At 37.3% G+C, this 21393-nt stretch overlaps 1 protein-coding gene across 1 annotated transcript; it reads right to left on the reverse strand.

Moving 5' to 3' along the window:
* Positions 1-1836: 1836 nt before the first annotated feature.
* Positions 1837-20302, reverse strand: wdr26b (WD repeat domain 26b). The gene is made up of 14 exons (XM_056269119.1): positions 19758-20302; positions 17954-18053; positions 15563-15619; positions 14372-14508; positions 13067-13164; positions 11319-11475; positions 11086-11224; positions 10863-11003; positions 7460-7579; positions 7036-7181; positions 6873-6951; positions 6149-6278; positions 5877-6071; positions 1837-4303 (listed from the first exon to the last, which is right to left on the reverse strand). Exons 1-14 carry the CDS (start codon positions 19961-19963, stop codon positions 4278-4280), a joined length of 1731 nt encoding a protein of 576 aa, XP_056125094.1. The 5' UTR covers positions 19964-20302; the 3' UTR covers positions 1837-4277.
* Positions 20303-21393: the final 1091 nt, after the last annotated feature.

The following is a 21393-nucleotide window of genomic DNA, read 5'->3' on the forward strand; positions in this document are numbered from 1 at the left end:
TTCCAGAAGAAAATAGCTTTACAGTCCAGCTTAAGTAAGTTCAGTGATGGTTCATTTTTGTTGTAAAAAAGTTATTAATTTAGTTCATTTATATATAGCCGCTCTGGAGAAAACCGTGATGTCATCGTCCAGTTCAGTTCTCATATAATGGTGGTGTCAATGCAGGCAGATCAACAATATTGTTGACTATTAAATTTAATCTCCCAAACTAAGAAAGCCAAAAGCAACAAAGGTGAAAAAAGGTGACAGTGGCAAGGAACCAAAACTCGGAAAATTTGGATTTCTCAGACCTAAATGTGTGCATTTTAAGGTGTTTGAAGGTCATAAAAATTGGATAACAATAGCTTTAAAAGCATGTCAGTGGGCAGTAGCATAAATTATTTGTCAAGCAGATAACAGATTCTTAAATATGAGAATGAGGATAAATGTTGAAATGAATGATCCACACTTGGAAAATGCAGAAGGTTTCTGCTTATTGTTGAGAATACACAATCTTTAATGCTAAATTGCTCATTTGCCTCTGGACACAAAAAGATTGCGTCCAGAGGCAAATAAGCAATTTATATATTAGCATTAAAGATTGGTTTCAGCAACTTGGTTTCTTTCTTAAGTTAATCAATGTTTTTGGCACTAATCAGTTCAATTGTTCACTCATAAAGACAGTCACTTGTCGCCACCTACTGGCTTAATGATGCAAGTTGGGCAAACACAGACAAGCGGAGTGATACAAACAGTGAAAAGGCTGATACTGTTGAAATATTCGAACACATTCGAGGACCATACAAATATATATACTTATACATTTTATAAATATATATTTATACTTATGAATTGAGCTTATAGTTTCTGTAATTAGCAAAAAACATCTGTGTTAAATAGGAATATATTGTAATAATGTTAATCAAGCTGACTAAATCACATGCGCAGCAGTTAACAATAAAAAGTTGTTAATTCTCCACGTTCAGTGTATGTTTCATTTAAAAAAACGGCCGCAAAACAGCGATTTAATTACGATTGACGCGCGTAAAAAAACAAAAGTTTAGACTGGCTGCCTGCACATTCACTGTCCTCGCGGCTGCGGCCGCTGCAACTTGAGGGGGCTGGCTGCAGGACGACTCAACTTCCACGGACAGTTTTTAATGTTTTATATCAAGATTTTGCTTTAGTATAATTTTCGGGACAATTAAGGCCGGTTTCGGGATTCGGGACAACAGCTTAGATTTCGGGACTGTCCCGAATTTTTCGGGACTTCTCGTCACCCTGGCGCCAGTAACTCTTCTTGCCTCTCATCCGCCTCGTATCGTTCATGACTCCTTATTTTCCTTTTTAAAAAGTGTCTAATGTCCATAATAGCTACCACCAGAAGCCACAAACAACAATGACAGTCAACCCCTAAAGCTGTAAGTTAACCGATGGCTCTTTCAGGCTCTCTCTCTCTCCTCTGGTGCGCACTCTAAATGCAAGCATGCTATAACCATTAGTAACTTTGATCTGCTTGAACACATTTTAATCGTCTTTAATACGTGACTCCGAAGAATAGATTAAAAGACCCGGTCAATTTTTTTTAAATAAATACAAAATTATTAAAAAATAATAATTTTCAATAAATTAAATTTTTTGAGATCCGGGGCTATAAAAAAAACATCCGGGGCATGTCTAACGACGCGCCTGATGGTACCACCACAGTACGTTTCATAGAGGATTATTCTTGTTGTAACCAAGGTAACCAAATATTCTGTAAAGGTTCAAGAATTGGTCACTAAACAACAAAAAAAAACTAAACATTTTTAACAGTGGTCTTGTGACCCCATGCAGTTCAATGTGAAATGCCTCATTATGTTTCAAAACCCTGAATGCTTTATTGAAAATATGCATACATAACATTTCCTACACAACAATACAAAACAGTACAATCACTTTTGAAATAACACATTTAATGCAAATGGGATGCCCTTCGGACAGGAGCAGTTATCATGACGAAAACCTCTCACACATCTGATTCACAAACATGAGAGCAACACACCTGCAGTTGGCTGGAAAAAAGAGACCCTCTTGCATATGGTTAGTAGAGTAACAATACTACCCCCATCATCATCATCATCAAATGCATTAATAGTATGTCTACTGCTGTAATGAGCAGGCTTGTTTTTAGTTCTTTAAAACAATGAGGAATAGCCAAAGAAAGTGACAAACTGCTCTCAGATCAGCTAAATCAACAGCAAAGACGTGTCACAGTGCACAAGCATCAGCCTGGTCCAAGCAGCAACCAATTATTGTTGAGATTTTATTCATGTTTATTTGCTAATGGCACAAAATGGTCCTCAAGTAAACAGGCAAAATTCAATGAAAACCAAAACAGGCAGATGTTGCTGAGCAATGCAGAGATTTCACTGAAGCCTTTCTATATCAAAATCAATTTTTACAAATCTTTAATAACTAAAATAGTCATTGGAACAATAGAATTGATCATGAATTGCTCTCAAACAATTGCTTTTATAACGAATTTCACGTAGCGCTTTAGCGCCCAGCTGTTAAGATTCATAAAGTTGGCGAGGGTAAACCCTTAAAAATGTTTAATAAAGTGTTTGATGCAAGTTTAGAAAAGATTGTGAAATAATCTGGATATCCATTTAAACTTCCACCTGCGAGGCAAAGGCCGGGGCGTTTAGCACCATCTTATGACTGCGGAAAGCATATGTGGATGTTAATAAAATGATGGTTAATGTAATAATATATATGTTTAAAATAAAAAAAGAATGCTAATAATGCTTAAATAAAAGATTTTAAAAAAGAGGAGACAAATTATCTGGTTATAGTTTAATATAATGATACAGAGATAAAGTCAACCAAAAAAAATAAAAAAAATATTGTAAACCAAAAAAAGTAACAAAAACTTCCATAAAAACAGGCAGAAAAGCATTTCTTTTCAAACATTTAATATCAGTCCATAGCAAATATTTATTTCTCTCCAAAAAGGGGGACTCAAATGCTTGATATTTGGTGTAAACAGCTCAGATCAGGGAACTTGACCGTGTGGATTTAACTGAACTAACGTACAGGCAGAGATGAAATGGTTGTGGATATGTAGTGCGGTCGGAGACGGTTTATTTTAATGCTGGTATGGCTGCTGCAAGAAACATTATATCTGGGGTCTCAGCTCAAATGTTGCTGCATAGGTCATTTAAACGCCACAAACTCCTCATCAGGAGCCGAATATCTGATTGACAGTTTGAGTGTCACAGTATCTTTTCTGTTTAAAGCTGTCGGCACGTTTTCACGCACGCTCTGTGTAAGGAGAACGTGCATTTCGCTCTCAAAGTCACGTTTCCGATCAATTTTTCAAACTAATATGACAAAGTCTCTCTCCTGAACGCCACCTCTAAGGTAAGTGGTGAAAACAAGGAACTTCGCTAATAGGTTTCTTTAAAAAAAAAAAAAAAAGATACAAAATGGTTCTCAAGTTTTTGTTCCACAGATGAAGGTCTCTGGGGCTTCGGTCAGATTCTGTTAAAATGATTAATACAGCTAAACAGGGGACACACTCACGCTGATGTGAAAACAGTGCCACATGCGAACGTACACCAACTTCAGGCACATTTGAACACACACTAACACACACACACACACACACACGGCTGTGCTACAGGAGGGAGGCCGAAGCAAAATTTGAGTCCAACGCTCAAACTCTCAGAGATCAGAACGTGACCTCTGACCCCTGCTGATGCGTGACGTGGGCCCGGTGGAAACAAATGCATTTGTGTTCTGAAAGATAAAAAAAAAAAAAAAAACTACAGCACTCCATCATTAACACTAAAAGCCCAAGCTGATCAACTGCTAAAGGAACAAAAGAGAATTGCTAGGACTAGGATTTCTTTTTTAAAAAAGTGTTGTGTCCCTTTGCCGCAGGAGGATTGAGAGCGAGAGAAAAAACATTGAGTGTGAGTTTAAACACCCGGCCGAACCCTGGTCACCCACCCCGGCGCTCGAGCCTGATGGGCGGCATCTTGTCTTCAGGCCTAATGTAAGGGTTATAATGTGGAAACACGGGGAACCCGATGGGAAAGAGATCAGATCCGTGGTTATGGAAGCGGGTCCCTATGGAGATCAGCGTCAGGGGTCTCCGCTGCCTCCGGACTCCTGAAAGCGAGGCTCTGGATCTCTTTCGCGTTTGCACTCTTGTGTGTCGTTGTGGAGGAGGGCAATGCTGTAATCGTGTTTTTCTCTGTTGGACTTCGCATATTTTTTGTAATAAGAAGCCGTCTGTTCCAGGGCTGCCATCAACTGTCCATACTGTTGCAACTCTCTGAGAAAATGAGAGATTGACACGTGATTGCAACACTTTTACTCAGCAAGGATGAGTTCAATTGATCACGTGACAGTAAAGACATTTATAATGTCACAAAAGATTTGTGTTTCAAATGAATGCTGTTCTTCTGAACTTTCGATTCATCAAAGAAAAAAAAAGCATTTTCAACAAAAACATTAAGCAGCACAGCTGAATTCGACATCAATATAATAATAATAATAATAATAATAAATGTTTATTGAGCAGCAAATCATCACATTAGAATGATTTCTGAAGGATCAGTAATGATGCTGAAAATTCAGCTTTGCATTACAGGAATAAATTACATCTTAAAATATATTCAAATAGATCCACTCAACAGGCAAAAAAAAAGAAAAAAAAAAGAATTATATATATATATATATAGTAATAAATATTTCACAATATTACCAGTTTTACTGTATTTTTGATCTAATAAATGCAGCCTTGGTGAATATATAAAAAAATTTCAAAAAAAAAAGAAAAAAATTAATGGTAGTGCATATAACAGTTTACAACTTAAACATAATTACTTTAATTATTACATAATTATTTTATATTTACTCCAGACTGGTTTTTAAAGTTACCAGACTGTACTAACAAAATTCTTGTTAAATTTTGATTAACAGAATATACTATTCATTGGTAAAAAGCTTCAGTCACAACAATATGGTTAAGAACCTGTTCGACAGCATAATGGCTTTTGTAAGTCCCAGTCTTTAGAACCGCATTAGAAATACTGCTATAGTGACAAAACACTGTTTCTGTTCCAGAAAAGTTATCGTAGCTCATGCATTCATGACTCAATCACTCGCAATCCACTACTGGCTGAACGTCCGGCAGCCTCAAATGAGATTACGTTGAAACAAAGTAGTTAAAAAGTCTTCAACAATGCTTAAAGTCAACATAAAAATAAATAAAAAAGATACTTCTGTTACATAATGTAGCCATATATGTTGAGCATGTGAACGCAATGGCCAATCAGAGGCGTTTAAGAATCCATTCAACAGCACTCAAAATGCTAGAGGGAAATGCTGGTATAGTCACATTTTTTTTCAATTTCAGTACCATACCGAAGTTGGTACTTTTGACAACACTAATGTAGGGTGGGATTGCTGCAATAAAATGTAAATGTTTTCAAAAACAATTTGAGAATTTGTGGAAAAATAACTTTTGATAATATAATAATATATATTTGTTAATAATTATATAGTAATAATAATAATAAAAACATTTTAACAAATAATTTTTTTACTGGATTGTGAAAAGTAGAAACAGGAAAAATTCAATATTTTTTTAGAATATGCTGAAACCAGGAATATTTAACACAGCCAATCCTATTTATTTAAGAATGTTATTGAAACTCACATTTGAATAGATTATTGCTGTCTTTATGTCAAGTATTATTGAGAGTGATAGTATTTTTTGCTTGTGCATCAACTAGGCTGAAACCTAAAGGTCACCCAGTGAAATAAATCTGAAGAATCAAAGCTGTAACTAGCAGTGTAATTACACTTGCTGTATATTCTGCGGTTGGATAGTATGTCTGTACCATTGAGGCCGCCCAGCTCTTGTGCGTCCAGGAAGGGTGCGGGTCCCCAGATTCGCACTGTGCCGTCATCAGAAGCGCTGGCCATAAGACTGGGAATACACGGGTTCCAGCTGACACAGTTCACTGTGCGTGTGTGTCCCGTCAACTCCACGATCGGCAGCTCACTGCGCTTGTGCCAAATATATACCTTATGATCTGAGAGACAGAGCGAGATTGAGTAACACATTAAAAATACACCTGAGCAAAGAAGCTGAGGAATAAAAGTAAGTTACCTTCACTGCCGCTAGCGATGAAATCCTCGTTGTGTCCACCGAAGCAGGAGTGAATGGTGTAGAAACCCTGTGTCACACCCTGAAACTTCCTGACCAACACACGGTCCTGTAGGTCCCAGAGATGAACGCCCTGAGACAAACACACAAGATTTGGTTAGGACACAACAAGACACACATTCGCTTATAAACACTGAACATTAGTAAAACATCACAATATGAAGATATGGAAAAAATAAAAAGATAACATTACTGAAATATAATTTAAAGCAATATTCTCAAATAGATTGAAAAATACTTAAACTATTATTTAAAAATAACTACTATAAAAAACTATAATTAAATTATTTTAAGAAATTATTAATAATCAAATTATAAAGAAAATAAGGATAACATATCTGCAATAAAATAGAATATTCTCGAAAATAATCTTGAAAAAAGTAACAACATAATTTTAATAAATTATCAATCATTTAAAAGCTAAAAAGCATACAAATTAATTGAAAGGTAGTAAACATAAGCAAGTATTCCAGTAATGAAATAATATCTTCAAAATTAATGAAAATCAACTTGAAAATGAATGAATATTATAATAATAAAAAATATTTTTAGGATTAATTTTATTTAATAATAATTAAGAATTAACTACTATTCTTTTATTGTTAAAAACATGAATTTTTAAAAAAAAGTAAATGAATGAACCCAAGTTTGAGACCCATATGCTTACCTGAGTTGCAACATTTAACAAAGCTAATCTTCCATTCTTAGAAACAGTGAAAGACATTATAGGATGATCCTCCTGAACTCTAGAGTAGAATCAAATAGAGAAGTGAAAGTTCAGACACAGCTTCCAAAACTCAGAACCATCTGAAAAATGAACATCTGCTTACATGTTTCTGTCTGTTAGGTCCTCGAAACTGTATCCACGGATCCGCTGGTGCGTATCAGAGGCGAGAACAGTCCGGCCGTCGTTCATGCACCAGAGGCACTGCACACGCACGCCTTCCCACGACTCCAACAGGTTTCCGTCAAGATCCTGTCCAAGCGCAACCAACAAATCAACAAGTCACGTCACCTTTATTTATGTAGTGCTTAATACAAAGCTGCTAAAATAGTTTTAAAGCAGCTTCACAGTAATAAACAGGAAAATAACAATCAATAATGCAAACTACAAGAGTGAGACAATTCTAATTCTGCCCTAAAGAAGCTCGAAAAAGACAATAGTGTCATTATTCAGCTCAAGTCAGTTCAGTTTAATAACTGTAGAGTTCATCATTACTAAGCTAAAGAGAAGCAAGTCCATTTTGAACTTACACACTGGTAAAACTGCCCTCTCTGTCCTCCTGTAACGAAGCGCTTGGCGTCGGGGTTCCAGGCCACACTGGTCAGGCTGTCCTCGTGAGACTGACTCATCTTTGTCCCCAGTTCTCCTGTCTGACCACCAGGTGCAAGAAGAGAGTCAAAGGTCAGAGTTGAGCTAAAATTAAAGTCTTTACGAAATTCGAAATTGAATGCTTCCGAATACTATATAGTATGTTAAAAACAGTACGCCAACAGAGTAGTTTGTCTGAATAACTGTAGGCGAAAAGCCCCCGGATGACCTACTACTTCCGGTGAGATCCTGAAGTGCGCATGATGGACACTTTACTATCCCATGAGGCCACGGGAGAGGATTTATGAATAGAGGTGAAGGGACGCTACTGACGCTGGTAGTAGGTCACATGATAATGACAACATGGCGGATGTAGTACGTATGGATTACATTCATACTACACACTTTCTATATAGAACGTACTTTAAGTAAGTTCAAATTCAAATGTAGTGTCTGCTCAAGCAGTACGTGATTTCGGACACAGCCTCTGTCTACATCTAACACACTTCAGTGGTGAATCAACCAAAAGGGGTTTTTAATAGCAAATGCTGATATCTTCGAGTTGGGTGGCCGATGGCCAATTTATGAGCCGATTTATTACACAATTTAATTTAAGGAAAGTAAATAACACAATGATAACATGGCTGTAATAAAATTTAACACAATATTATGTTCAAAAATCATTACAAATAAATTAATTTGAAAATGAATAAATTTGAAATAATATGAAAAATGATTAATAAATAATAAATGTAATCATTTTTAATATTCATTATTTTATTGTAAAACATCACAAATTCATTTTAAAGAGAGTAAATAAATCACCAGTATTTTCAAAAATAATCTAGAACTAAATCAATGAATTTGAAAAATCTGAAATAATTGTAATAATTTTCAACTCAATTTATATTTATTTATAAAACAAAAAAATGTTTAAAGGTAGTAAATATAAGGATAATATTGCTACAATAAAATAGTACTTTTCATATTAATTAGAATTATTTTAAATGATTGAATATGAAAAAAATTATGTAATCACAAGTATGAATAGTTTTTTAAATTATATATTATAATATATAATGATCATTATATTATTTAATTTTATATTTTCATAATTATTCTTAATAAACTACAGCTAAAAAAAAAAAAATTTTTTGATTTTGGATATTGGATAGTAATGACATAACATGTTTTCTCTTTTTTACTTCCAACAAAAGAAGCTTCATGTGCAATCGTCATCTTGTAAATGCAACAACGACTTGAAGGTAGCATTAGATCAGCCCAAATTTAGAAGATCTCTTGCTAAAATGCATATTCTGGCAAATCAAAATACATTAAGATGTGCAGTAGGCTTGGGCGGTATCCAAATTTTGATACCGTCAAACCTCCTCCCTATTTTACCGCGGTATACGGTATTACCGCGTGATAATTCAAAATTATGACATAAGGCTCAGAAGGCATCACCAAACTGTTGGTTTGAGCAGGGATGAGTCACAATTTTCGAATATTTGATTTTATTATAGAATATGGAATAGGTTGTGGGATTATTGTCTAAAAAAAATCCCCATGTTTTCCGTTCTGATGCGGTGGTGACACGTTCAACCAGAGGGTGGCGATGCCAATAATGCATCTAAAAGCTGTCAATCAACTCTCAGACAACAGGAGAAGATGCACATTGTCTCACACCAGAGCATGCGAGCGGAGTGGTAATATTTCCTCCAGAGCAGAGAGCGCATTTCTGAAGATCCCGCGCCGCGTGCTCAGTCCACTCAGCGTCGCGCGCTCAGAACGCCCGCAGTGACATGCTGGTTAGAAAACATGTGAAGTAGGGCTGCCCGTGCACGACTAAAGGTTTTTTTTTCTAGTTGACTAGTAGTAGTTGATTTAAGCCATTAGTCTAATCACATATTTATATTGATTAAATTACTTAAATATATATAGGAGAGAATGCTAAACCATAATGAGCGTTTTCGTAATATATTGCCTATTCTGCATCTCAAAGCACGCATAAAGCTTGCCACAAAGAACCGGCAAAAGTAATTATAATGCATGAAACATTTGAATTGTTTATTAATGAAAAACTTTCTATGTCAGTGGCTGCACAGATAAAGTTTACGATGCAGACTCTCATCTTCGCAGTAGTGAACGCGCATAGAGAGAAATGCACACTTCATATGAATTAGCCTACACAGAGAGCAGCCCATTTCTTTTAGTTTTTAATTGTTTTGTTTAAAAGTAGACATTTCAAGCTTACTATATATATACACTTCTCAGATATTTAAGGCATCTATCTTATACGCTGAGTTTCGTTTTTTTAGGAGACGCGCTCCAGTTCACGCGCCGGTGCCTCCGTGTCCGGTTTATATTGTCTAATAAATATGCTTTTATTTATTACTCCAGGCAATTCGTTGATGAAACATTGATTAAAATTAAGATACAATTTATACAAAACGAAATTCACTTTAAAGAAAGGCTTTCTACAAAACGAAAGCCTCTCACGGAGACTTCAGATGCCCCAACACCTGCGATGAGACGACTCGACGCCGGCGAAATGTTATGCCCTAAATTAATACATGATGATTAACTAACTATATTCTTCTATGTACATTTCTGAAATGCACTTTCTGTAAAGCTGCTTTGAAACAATATGTATTGTGAAAAGCGCTATACAAATAAATTTGAATTGAATTGAATTGAAAACAAAATGTAATAAGTGGTCAAAAATCATGTCTGACCCATTCCAAATGTTTTCCGATATTGGGCATCTTATCATCCTATCTTATTCATCTCATGCAGTTTCCTTTTCATATAATCAACATAGATGAAATAAAAAAATAACAACATTATATTATTAAACATAAATATGAAAAGAAATACGTTTTTTTTTTTACTTATAGCCTATTTAAGTGTCACACCGCTCCATAGCTGTGTAGCCTACATGCATGTGTGTGTGCATATGGTGGAGGGGTGCGATTTTCGAATAATAATCAAATAATACCAGGCGATCTTCAAATATTATTTTTGCTTGAAATGCCCATCCCTGCCAAACTGCAGAAGTCGTGTTCTTCTTCGAGACCAGGTCACTCGGTGCGCAACTTGCCATCTTTCCCCCTCTCTCCCCCACTCTTTCTCCTCCACACTGTCACGTGATGACAACCACACATAAGCATTTTTAGCCATTAAATAAATTATATTTAATATTTAATCCTTGTCTCCTATATAAGTGCATTGGATTTTTTTTATGACGGTATGACGATATTGAAACTGATACCGTTGCTATTTTTAGATCCCGCGGTATACGATATTACCGTATTACCGCCCAAGCCTAATGTGCAGTGTGTTTACCTGAACGTTCCACAGCCAGAGCTCAGAGCAGTCGTCTGGACCGCAGGCTATCAGGTAAACGTCATCAGGACTCCAGGCGAGATACGACACACCGTACGCGTGGCCCTCCAGAGTCCGTAAGAGCTTCAACTGATGCGAGTCCTGTGTGTGAGAAAAAAAAGTTTGACTTCCGAGATGCTCAAATGTTTCGTTGCTTGTCCACATGAAAGACGTCCTCACTCACCGGCTCCACCTGCCAGATGATCACAGTTGTGTCCTTCGAGCCGGTGGCGAGTTTAGTGCCGTCGTTGGAGAACTTGCAGAACCAGACTTCATTGCAATGCTCTGTGAGGATCTGCTGTGTGTAACAGGGGAACTGTTTCCTGCAAACACAAACACGGAGATGTTGAAATCGTTGAGAGCGGAGGAGGGTGTGTGTGTGTGTGTGTTGCGTTTGAATGTGTAAACGCAGCACACCTGGTGCAGACATGATCCAGCAGTAAGGACACAGAGTCCAGACTGGAGTCCAGTTTGGTGTTGTGATAAAGGCAGCGATCTCTCTGCATCTCCACAGCCTGTCTGAGCAGCGTCTGCAGCCGCCGAGGAGGCAACATTACAGAGGGGGGCAGGTACGCTAAACGATACACACAAACACATGAGAAGAATTAAGATAAATATGAAGTTAATAGAAAAGAGAGAAAGATTGTGGGTTGTGCTTGTTTACTAGGCTATACGCTGAAGACAAAAATACCCTCAAATATGAGCTACATCTGACAAAATTTCCATTTTGTGAAGTGCTTAAAAGCAATGATTTTTTTTTTATTCTAAAAGTTCAAAATCATTAAAAAAAATCTGTGCATTCCTAATCAAATCAATAGATGGCTTTTCACACTTGAAATAGTTAGCCTGGGTCATTGTAAACCCGGTTTAAATGGAATCCTGGGTTATCTTAGCCTGACTTCGTCATACTCATATTCTAGTCAGAATGTGAGTCTGATACTGTTACATTTGGCTTTGATTATGAGGCGTCTTAACCGAACCAGAAAAAAACAACAACCTCAGCACTCAATTGGATAGACCTACAACCAATCAGAGCAACGCAGTAAGTGACGGATGTTGAGCTACGCATAGTTGTCAACAGAACTCAACCGCACGCACGCTGGAAGTTGTAGTAAAATAATGAGTGTTGCTTCTTTTACTTGGTCCTCCATGAGTGCGACCAAAGGAGAAACCACAACGACCACAGGGCTTTCATTGCGTCCCATCTTCTTAGCGACCATCGGAGCCAGCTGATAAAATAAACTTTTGCCGAATCCCGTAGGAAGGACGGCAAACACATCTTTCCGATAGACAAATACCTTGATTGCAGTTCTCTGTTCGTCTTTTAAAATGAATGCGCTGTCGATTTCTTTTACAACAGACGCGATAGCGGAATCTATAACGTTACATCTCAATTCTCCAGCTGCAGTCATCTCTGAGGGAAACCAGTTCAACCCAAGCACTCTTTGATAACGTGATGATTACGTAACTGCAGATCATCTGTCCATCATCGTATAAAGCCCGCCCTGGCAATTTGATTGGCCCGACTAATTCTGAACCGATCATTATTACTCCTCAATGGAGCGAGTCCAGACCGAACTTCCCGACCAAAAAATGTTGTGGGCGGAGTTCGGGCTGGCATCCAGGCTAGGGTTATCTAGCTCGCTCCACATTTCTAATTGCATATTTGTGGTGTCACTGACTAGACGAACGCAGCACGCTCTAGCATTGCACATCCTCATATTATATAATGCCAACTGTACTAACAAGTTTATCCTGAACAGATTTTTTGGACTATAAAGGTAAGAATGAAATGGTCTCTACTTAACTCCAACTGTCGCGTTTTCTGTCACCATTTGACATTTTTCTCCTCAAAAGCCGAAACGATTGTTTACGCAACACGCAGTTTTTCCGTGACTGTCAAACCATGTGAATATGAGGCACGCATTTGCTTGTCTGTAGCTAAGCATCTGCCATAACATTCTAACACCATATCGCTTCACATCTTACCAGTTTAGCACTGCAATGCGGGGTTAATACTGCAAAAAAAAAAAAAAAAGCGGGGTTAAAAGCAGGGTTTTAAAATGATGATAACCCGGGGTTTGGCGCAGTGTGAAAAGCCCTCAGGAGACAATGGTATGTCCTCACATATATATCTTTGTAAATGTGTGTGTTTGTATACTCACCCTGGAGCTTGTCCAGTAATCTACAACGTGATCCAGCGCCTTTTCCCTCCCATTCCGCCTTTACCTTCAGATCCTCAGCATGGCTGCACATCAGATACCTCAAAAACACACAGCAAATCAAAGCGAGCCATCGACACCGATCACAGTGATTTTCATAGTACAAGATGTATATAGAGCTCAATAGTAATACATTTTAGCAATTAGGGCTAAAGGAATTTCCCTGGCAGTGATTGTGAGTGGCTAATTATCACGATATGCGATTCTATCGCCATTTTAAAAATTATTTATTTTTGCTATATAAATAAGTGTTACAATGTGGTCAACAGGCACGAAGATGGAGATTCAAAAACAAAACAGGCTTTATTAATAATCCAAACACTCTAAATGAACACGCAGGAGAATAATGCAAACAAAACGAGAACTGAACAAGAACTGAAACACAGGGCTATTTAAATAGGGGTAGGAAAGTAAACTAAACATATTTGAAACTAATATGTAACTATATAAACAAATAAGGACATAATCAGTAAACAATGAAACCGAAACTAAACAGAGCGGGGAAACAGGAACTAAACGAAACAGAACAGATAAAAATACTGGTCCACATAACAGAACATAAACCTGACAATAAGCTTGTTGTGCTATTGTTTGTATAATGTACAGTTAGTTCCAATCCTCAAATCTGACTAGATGAGAGGCTAAGACTGTTGATATTTCCCAATAGTATCCAGCATCAGCACTGTGCTGGTCAATCCATTGACCAGTACTGACGACATTCATGGGAAATACCCTTAAACGTTGACAGGATGCTACGGCAAATATTTCCCTTTCCTCTTCGGACATGGCAAACCTTTTTTTTCATGAATATATGACTTGCCCTGAAGAAGGATAGACACGGGTTATTGCACGTGCTCATTCAACCTCTCCCTCTCTCTGTTTAGACTTGTTTTGTGCAAATCAACAGAGCCTCTGTACAAATCACAATTGTACACAGAGTCTTAAGTACAAAAGAAAAAAATGTGTTATCATATTAACTTATTTAACATTCAATACACATGCATGAAGTGTAAAACAAGAACGGCATAGCCTTATGAAAAAAACAAAAAACAATAAAAACAACACATGAACATCGCGGTTGTGGCGGTTACTTGCGTTCCTCTGCGGTTGGCTTGTAAGTATCGTGGTATTACAATATTGTGGTTATCGCGACAACCATATTAGCAATAACAAATAAACCTTTCAAGACAGAGAAATTGTTTATTACTCTTAACAATGGCAAGTATGTTAATGTGTTATGTTTAGTACCCGCTGAGCATGTGGATTCGATCAGTGTTGTATTTGAGTGGAGTCAACTCTCCTCTCAACACTTGCAGAGCTTCCAGAACTTTTCCATCCTCCAAATACTCCAGATACTTCTGCTGTAATAGCAGAAACTTCATCCGCTAGAAAGAAAGAGAGAGAGAAAGACTCACTTCAGTGACCCCAATCATTTCTCATACACATGGCAGAATAGTCCACTTTAAACAACAGTCAGAACCAATACGGAGACACAACAAAAGACATGCTTACAACTAAAATGCCACAAATAAATCTGAGCCCCCTTTGAAGGACACAGATAATGTGAATGCAAAGACAACTAGGTTCTTGTTCAGTTGTTTCAGTTATAAAGGTTAGAGTTTGGTTCTTTAAAGACGAAACACCCCGAGATCGGGTCAGGTCAACAATCTCAAATCTGTGCAGCAAGAAACCAGAAATGACCAGGGACCGGTTGCATCAGTTACAACTTAGCTTAGTAACTATAAACAAATAAATATTTACAGAACAGGATGTTCACTGAACTGCATCAATAAGCTCATGTTTTACCTGACAAACAACAATCCTTCAGACATAGAAGATGAAGTTGACATTTACACTCATTTACATGTTAAGAGAAAGAACGGCTCTTCAAAACCAACCCTAACTAAACACTGTGTGTCAAACAAAACCAATCATAATATATAAATCTCATTTCTTATGTTTGTTTGTATCAGTATTTATTGACATACTGATATTCTGAATGCTATTTACACAAAATACTTGTGTTATTTCATGATTATTCATCGCATTTCAGTGGAAATGTATTTTTACCATAAGCTACTTGAGGCAAAAGAAGTTAGAATAAACTTTAACAGGATAAACTGAAATTCACTGTTTCAACAACTTCTGCTCACAAATGTGAAGGCTGCTACTGGACCATTGAATGTAAACATCATATTATGCAACTATGCATTACTTTAGAAAGAGCTTTCGACCTACTAGCTACGTTCTGCCTCAAGAACATATGGTGCAACCAAACTTAATACAGAGTTACAAACTAGCCAGTACTTACTAAGCCTTTAGTGTGGGCTTGACGTTCCAATTTAAGAAAAAACTTATGACAGAATGATTTCTACAACACTTGTTCCAGATGAAGCTTTCAGGATTAAGAGCGCATGTGGCCGGGTCTGGTGGTCTTACCACAATAGCGTTGGGTGAATGCATCAATGCTTTTAGCTCGTTGAGGTCGTTTTCAGCCTGTGTCACAGAAAGAAACAGAAGCATCAGTTCAGCATTGTGTGGAAAAATACCATCAACCATAGTACAGGCACAGGCACAGCATATAGATTTTACTTTAAAACCTTCAAGCTTAGTTACAACATAAGTCAAGAAGTGACCTTAAAACTCAAAATGGTTTGTATGAAATATAATAGCCCCAAAAAGTATCTGGACACTTTATTCATACTTCAATTCTCTGAATGTCTTTGCATTAAATAACCAAACACCAAAAGTGTACTGCATTTTAAAGAAAGATTAAAAATCAAACTTAAAAACTGATCAAAATGTGCAAATGATTTTAAAAGAGCAGCATTTCCTGCACAAATTCCATTTATAAGATGAAAAGAAGCATTAGGTGTTTGTAAAGTTGCCTGTATAAATAGAAAGAAAACTAGTAAAGAATTAGATGGAAAAATAGGATTCAGCTTTTCCACTGTTGGTTCAGAACAAGCAAAAGAAATCCCCAAATCCACAGAAGTGACTGAAACAGTTCCTCAAGCCAGGAGCACAATTTCTAGATAGTTTGTTTTATCCCACCACGAACTCTCAAAATGTCAGCATGATTATTGTTTCTGCCTGACATATTAGAAAATCTTGGTTTCAATGGTCCAAACCCACATCCAAACTCTCCTAAAATCAGGTGAGAGATGGTCAAATAAACCTAGTCCTTCCTGTACAGAATACAGCATATCTGGATTGTTTTTATCTTTAAACTACACTGCAGACAAATATATGAATCCACTTTTCATTCAGTTTGGTCATGAAGTGTAAAGGAAAAGGAAAGACCTGCAATCATGTACTGAAAAAAAAAAAAAATCATACTTGTGGTTAGAGAAAAGAATGGCTGAATTCACCATGGAGCCAAAACCAAAACTCTCTATACATGCAAAACCACATAAATCAGAAAGAATTAAGGTCTCTTTTAATAAGGACCTTTCACAGCTCCCTCATATACATATTTACATGAGCTTTGACCAGCAGTTCACCCTTCAGTCAGCATATCAGACCTTAATAAACATGACGCAGCCCTCACAACTCAGTGAAACTAGATTTAATGAGGAAAAAGGAGTCACTTTATCCATTGGGAACTGACTGGATTGGTTGTTTTTTGTTTTTAATTTAGCACCACAGCTACCATGGATTTATTCATGATGAGAGACAGTGGGGAAAAAATAGAAAAAGTACAACAAATCAACAACATATAATAAAAAAAAGTTTATTTAAAATGTAAAGTTTATCTTTGATTTAAAAAAAAAATCTAAAACTAAATCTGGCCTCACTTCATTAAACATAAGAATTCAAAAGTGGTTGGAACATTGGCCAAAAGTAAAAGACTAGTTATCAGGGTTCCCAGACACATTTCCCATTTAACAAAATCCACACTCAAATTTCCAGAACTCCTTCAAAACGATTTTTCAGATCATATTTAGGATAAATGGTTCATGCAGCATTATTTTTGTCATCTGTAGTACAGTATAGTACAGTCATCTGTAAATATTTTTTATTTTATAACCTGTATATTCACACCTCTGACACATCAGTTTGATACTGTAAATGTGGTTTGATGTTGCATGATCACCAAGCAGAACAGTCTGATTTAAGACGATCCTTTGCTCCTTTATCAGTTGCTGGTCCGAGTGGCACACACACATTCATTTAAGTTAAAAAAAGACTAGCTTATGCTAAAGACACGTTTTGCATAATAAAATTGTGCACTCAGTCGTGTTCAAAAATCACTAAACACTCTTGTATGATCGATTCATTTTTAGAAAATCTTACTTTTATATTTTAGAAACTTGAATAAGGGCAATAGCCTGGAAACAAATATTTTCCATACGGTTTTCTTTTTTCCATACTTATCCAGACCAGGAAATTTAACTCTGATCATTCTTTTGCAAACTGCGTAGGAACCCTGTATTATTATGAAAGATTACAAATACAAACATATTATCTTTAACATGCACTGATGCATCATGCAAAATAAAAGCACGGAATGCAATTAAGAATGTATTGAGAAAGTACATGGGGTAAACTTTGATAACCGCGATAACAGTGACTGTCTTTCCTGACAACTTTGAATCTAAACCATCAAAATGACATATTCCCCCAGTTTCACAGACAAGGCTTAAACCTAGTCCCAGATTAAATGCATGTTTGAGCAGTTTTACCTGTAAGCAACTTGCACTAGCATATCTTAAAATATATGCTATATAAAACCTGCATGTATCCGAATTGAACTAAGGTCTAATCCTGGCTTAATCTAAGCCCAGTCTATGAAACCAGGCCTAAATATGTCATGTGGAATAAGCTTACCTTGTCCCATTCCCCTTCCATGACGTGGTTCCGAAACTTTGTGGCTGACGGATGCTCCAATCTACAGCCAGATTCCTGCATCAACAAATCCACCGTCTGACTAAAATAGAGACAGATAAAACATTGCTCATTTATTACACCTTAATCAAATACCATAACTAAAGCTTCACCGTTTCTATTTGCCATCTTTGAGAAAAACAAAAGCTAGTAGGGCTGGGCAACGATTAATCGCATCCAAAATAAAAGTTTGTGTTTACATAATATATGTGTGTGTAGTGTGTATAATTATTTTGTATATATAAATACACACACATGCATGTATACATTTAAGAAAAATGGGTTATTAATATATCAAATATTTATATTTATATATACTATTAATTATGTATAAATATATATAAAGTATATACATGCAAATATTTCTTAAATATATACATGCATGTGTGTGTATTTATATATGTACAAAATAATTATACACACTACACATATATATTATGTAAACACAAACTTTTATTTTGGATGCGATTAATCACGATTAATCGTTGCCCAGCCCTAAAAGCTAGTTCTTCAAGTACTCTTGCCATCTGAAGTTAAAAGGCCAACTATTAAACTTAATGAAGGATGGCATGGCGCCTAATGAATTTGTGTCTCTCTAACACTGATTATTATGCATTAACGGTTTCATAAAAGCAATAAGACACCGAGGCCCTGCTATGTAATAAAAATAATAATTTCTGATAGGGGTTTTGGGTGATTTTGTGTGCGATTACCTGCGGTACTTGGCCACATCACAGTTAATATCAGAACAGCAGCACTCTTACTTGTGTCATATTGCTTTAATATAGTCATAGTCATCCTCAGATATGACTATACTCACTCCTTTTAATTTACATATATTTTTAGGTTAACAAAGACAGAAAAACCAACAGACAAGCTGAAACATGTTGATGCAGTAAATGATGCAGTAAATAGGACGTTACAGGTGAAGGTTTCCAGAACAGTGTGAAAGTGTTTTGAATGCAGGGTCCCACAGAATTACGTCATGCTATGATTACAAAAGAGAGAGAGAGAGAGAGAGAGAGAGAGAGAGAGAGAGAGAGAGAGAGAGAGAGAGAGAGAGAGAGAGAGAGAGAGAGAGAGAGAGAGAGAGAGTGTGTGTGTGAGGGGGATGGGAAGGATGTTTGCAGTTTTCTTGATGTTTTCGGCTCATCTTGTAGTCTAGTTCTTGGATGTGTGTGTTCAAGCACAGTGATCTGGATTGCGATTGTTCAGAATTCATGTTTGAGGTTTGAATCTGAATGGCAGCTGATGGATTTAGCAAATCTTCACTAAAAATTAGATTCAAGCTTATTTCTAATGTAAACCAGCTGCTACACACACATTCCACAGCCGCCATTAAAACGCAAAAACACACAGAGGATGTCATCCAGATTTGATATAACGTAAACACGCATATATAATGTATTAACAGAAATATGCTGCTTTTATCTTAACATTTGACACCACTAAAGCAAAAATACGCTTTCGGGCCCCGAGAAATACATGACACACACACAGCTGTCATCTATGATCGCACCTCTCTTTGTTTGTGTCTGTCTGACATTCTGGTTGAATTATAGATATTTGTATATTATTTTGTCGGGGTATAAAGGTTTTGATTGTCATTAAACACGACATTAAAAGATCGACGTCGCTCGCTTCGTTGATCACATAACGGCTGCGCTCTAGTTGTGTCGCGCGCTCGACCTGTCAAACCGGGTTTTACCAGAACCGACTCGGTCCGGTTGTGCTCCGCAACACTTACTTCAGCCCTAACCCGTGCAGATGCTGTCCGATGAGGCGGATCACATCCTCCTCCGACTGAGACAGACGCTTTTTCTTCTTCAAGGAACCCGAACTCGTCCCGGAGGCCCCCGAAGCCGAGCCCGCGTTGCTCTGGAGGCCGTTGGCATCTCCGTTCTGTGTACTGGCTGGGTGGTTTTGCTCCTGTCCGGTCCCGTTCGACTGCATGTTGGTGCCGGTTCGGCTGAGGTGGGTCGCTAATGGCAGGCCCGCTGAAGCCCCGGGCTCTCCTACTCCCTCCGCCGCCGAGGCTCGGTGCTTCTTCCGCGGGGGCGGCGACGCTCCGCCGGTGTCCGAGTCGGAGGAGGAGGAAGCGGAGGCCAGAGTTTCCTCACCGAGAGCGGCCGTGGTTAGAAGCCGGTGAAGCCCGGGGGAGGGGAAAGAGGCGTCGGGCTCCCGCGGTCCAGTGCGCGTTTCGTACGAGGGTCGTTCGTGTTGTTGTTGTTTCTCTCCAAACAGCTGCAGATCTAATGGCGTCCAGGCGCACTGACGTCACCGGACATTCCCCTGCTGCCTCACTTCCGGACGGCGCTCCAACCAAAAGGGGGCGCGCAGAGAAACTTAGCAGCAGAGACTATTAATTCATCAATAATTATTTATGATCATTTATAGAGAGTTTACAGAGAACAGAACAGATGTTCAGAGAAGTGGGCCTGTTAAAAATCTATAAACTTGTTTTTGTTTGATAAATCCTTAGTCACCATAGTTACCACAGATGTAACAACATCCATTCATTCACAATCACAATCATACATCCAAGATCCATCCAACAATCCATCAATCCATTTTAATCTTTCTACAGAATACCCAAGTGTGCAGTCTACATAAGACTAAAATCTTCTCAATTTGTCAAATTACTCAAAGTTTATAACCTTCAAATGTCAAATATGCATTACCTCTCTAGTTACAATTATTTCCCTATACTAAGGTTATTGGATGATTAAAATTCAACAAGAATGTACTAAAGTTTGGCTCTGTTTAATGTACCTTGTTACGAGTCATTAAATCATTCTTCTCATTTGGTCAAACAATAAAACACTGAGAATGGCATAAAAAGCTGCTAAATCCACAATCTAAAAAAAAAAAAATTAAATCCACACACATTCTGAGAGCCGTAACAATCTGATCTATAACCAAGGGTTTCACAGACTATACATGAGACAAACCGAATGTCATGAGTGAAATGTGAGTTTATAAAAAAGCATTAAAATATCAGAGTTTGCTGAGATTGAGCTAGACCTGGAGATGTTTGACTATTAAAAATGCCATTTGCTTCGGTAAAAAAACATTGTGACTACACGTCAATAGTAATATGGTGTTAGTGTGATGTATAAGCTATATGTAAAATAAAAATAGAATAAAACACTCTGCCTTCTGTTAATGCTCATAATGTACATTTCCCATGTTCTGTTCAAAAGATGCGTGTCATCTGATCTGTGTATGTTCATGTGTGTGCCTTTAATCGGACAGTTTCTGAGAAGTGCTGTTTAGTGTTTTTGTGTCCACAAATGAACATTACAGAATTTCCATCATGGTCTATTTTATGATTCATACTTCTTTTATGTGCTTAATATAGCCAACAATTCAATGTTCAATTC

The sequence above is a fragment of the Rhinichthys klamathensis genome, unplaced genomic scaffold (genome assembly GCF_029890125.1).
Source record: "Rhinichthys klamathensis goyatoka isolate OS25496 unplaced genomic scaffold, OSU_Roscu_1.1 h1tg000281l_1, whole genome shotgun sequence".
Taxonomy (NCBI): domain Eukaryota; kingdom Metazoa; phylum Chordata; class Actinopteri; order Cypriniformes; family Leuciscidae; genus Rhinichthys; species Rhinichthys klamathensis.

Excerpts from the sequence above, each read along its gene's own strand:
- wdr26b (XM_056269119.1), bottom strand. The coding sequence starts at position 19,963 with ATGCAGTCGAACGGGACCGGACAGGAGCAAAACCACCCAGCCAGTACA. Across the intron at positions 11,225-11,318 it reads CTGGATCATGTCTGCACCAG|GAAACAGTTCCCCTGTTACA; the intron begins GTGTGCTGCGTT and ends TTGTGTTTGCAG. Across the intron at positions 11,004-11,085 it reads TCATCTGGCAGGTGGAGCCG|GACTCGCATCAGTTGAAGCT; the intron begins GTGAGTGAGGAC and ends TCTCACACACAG.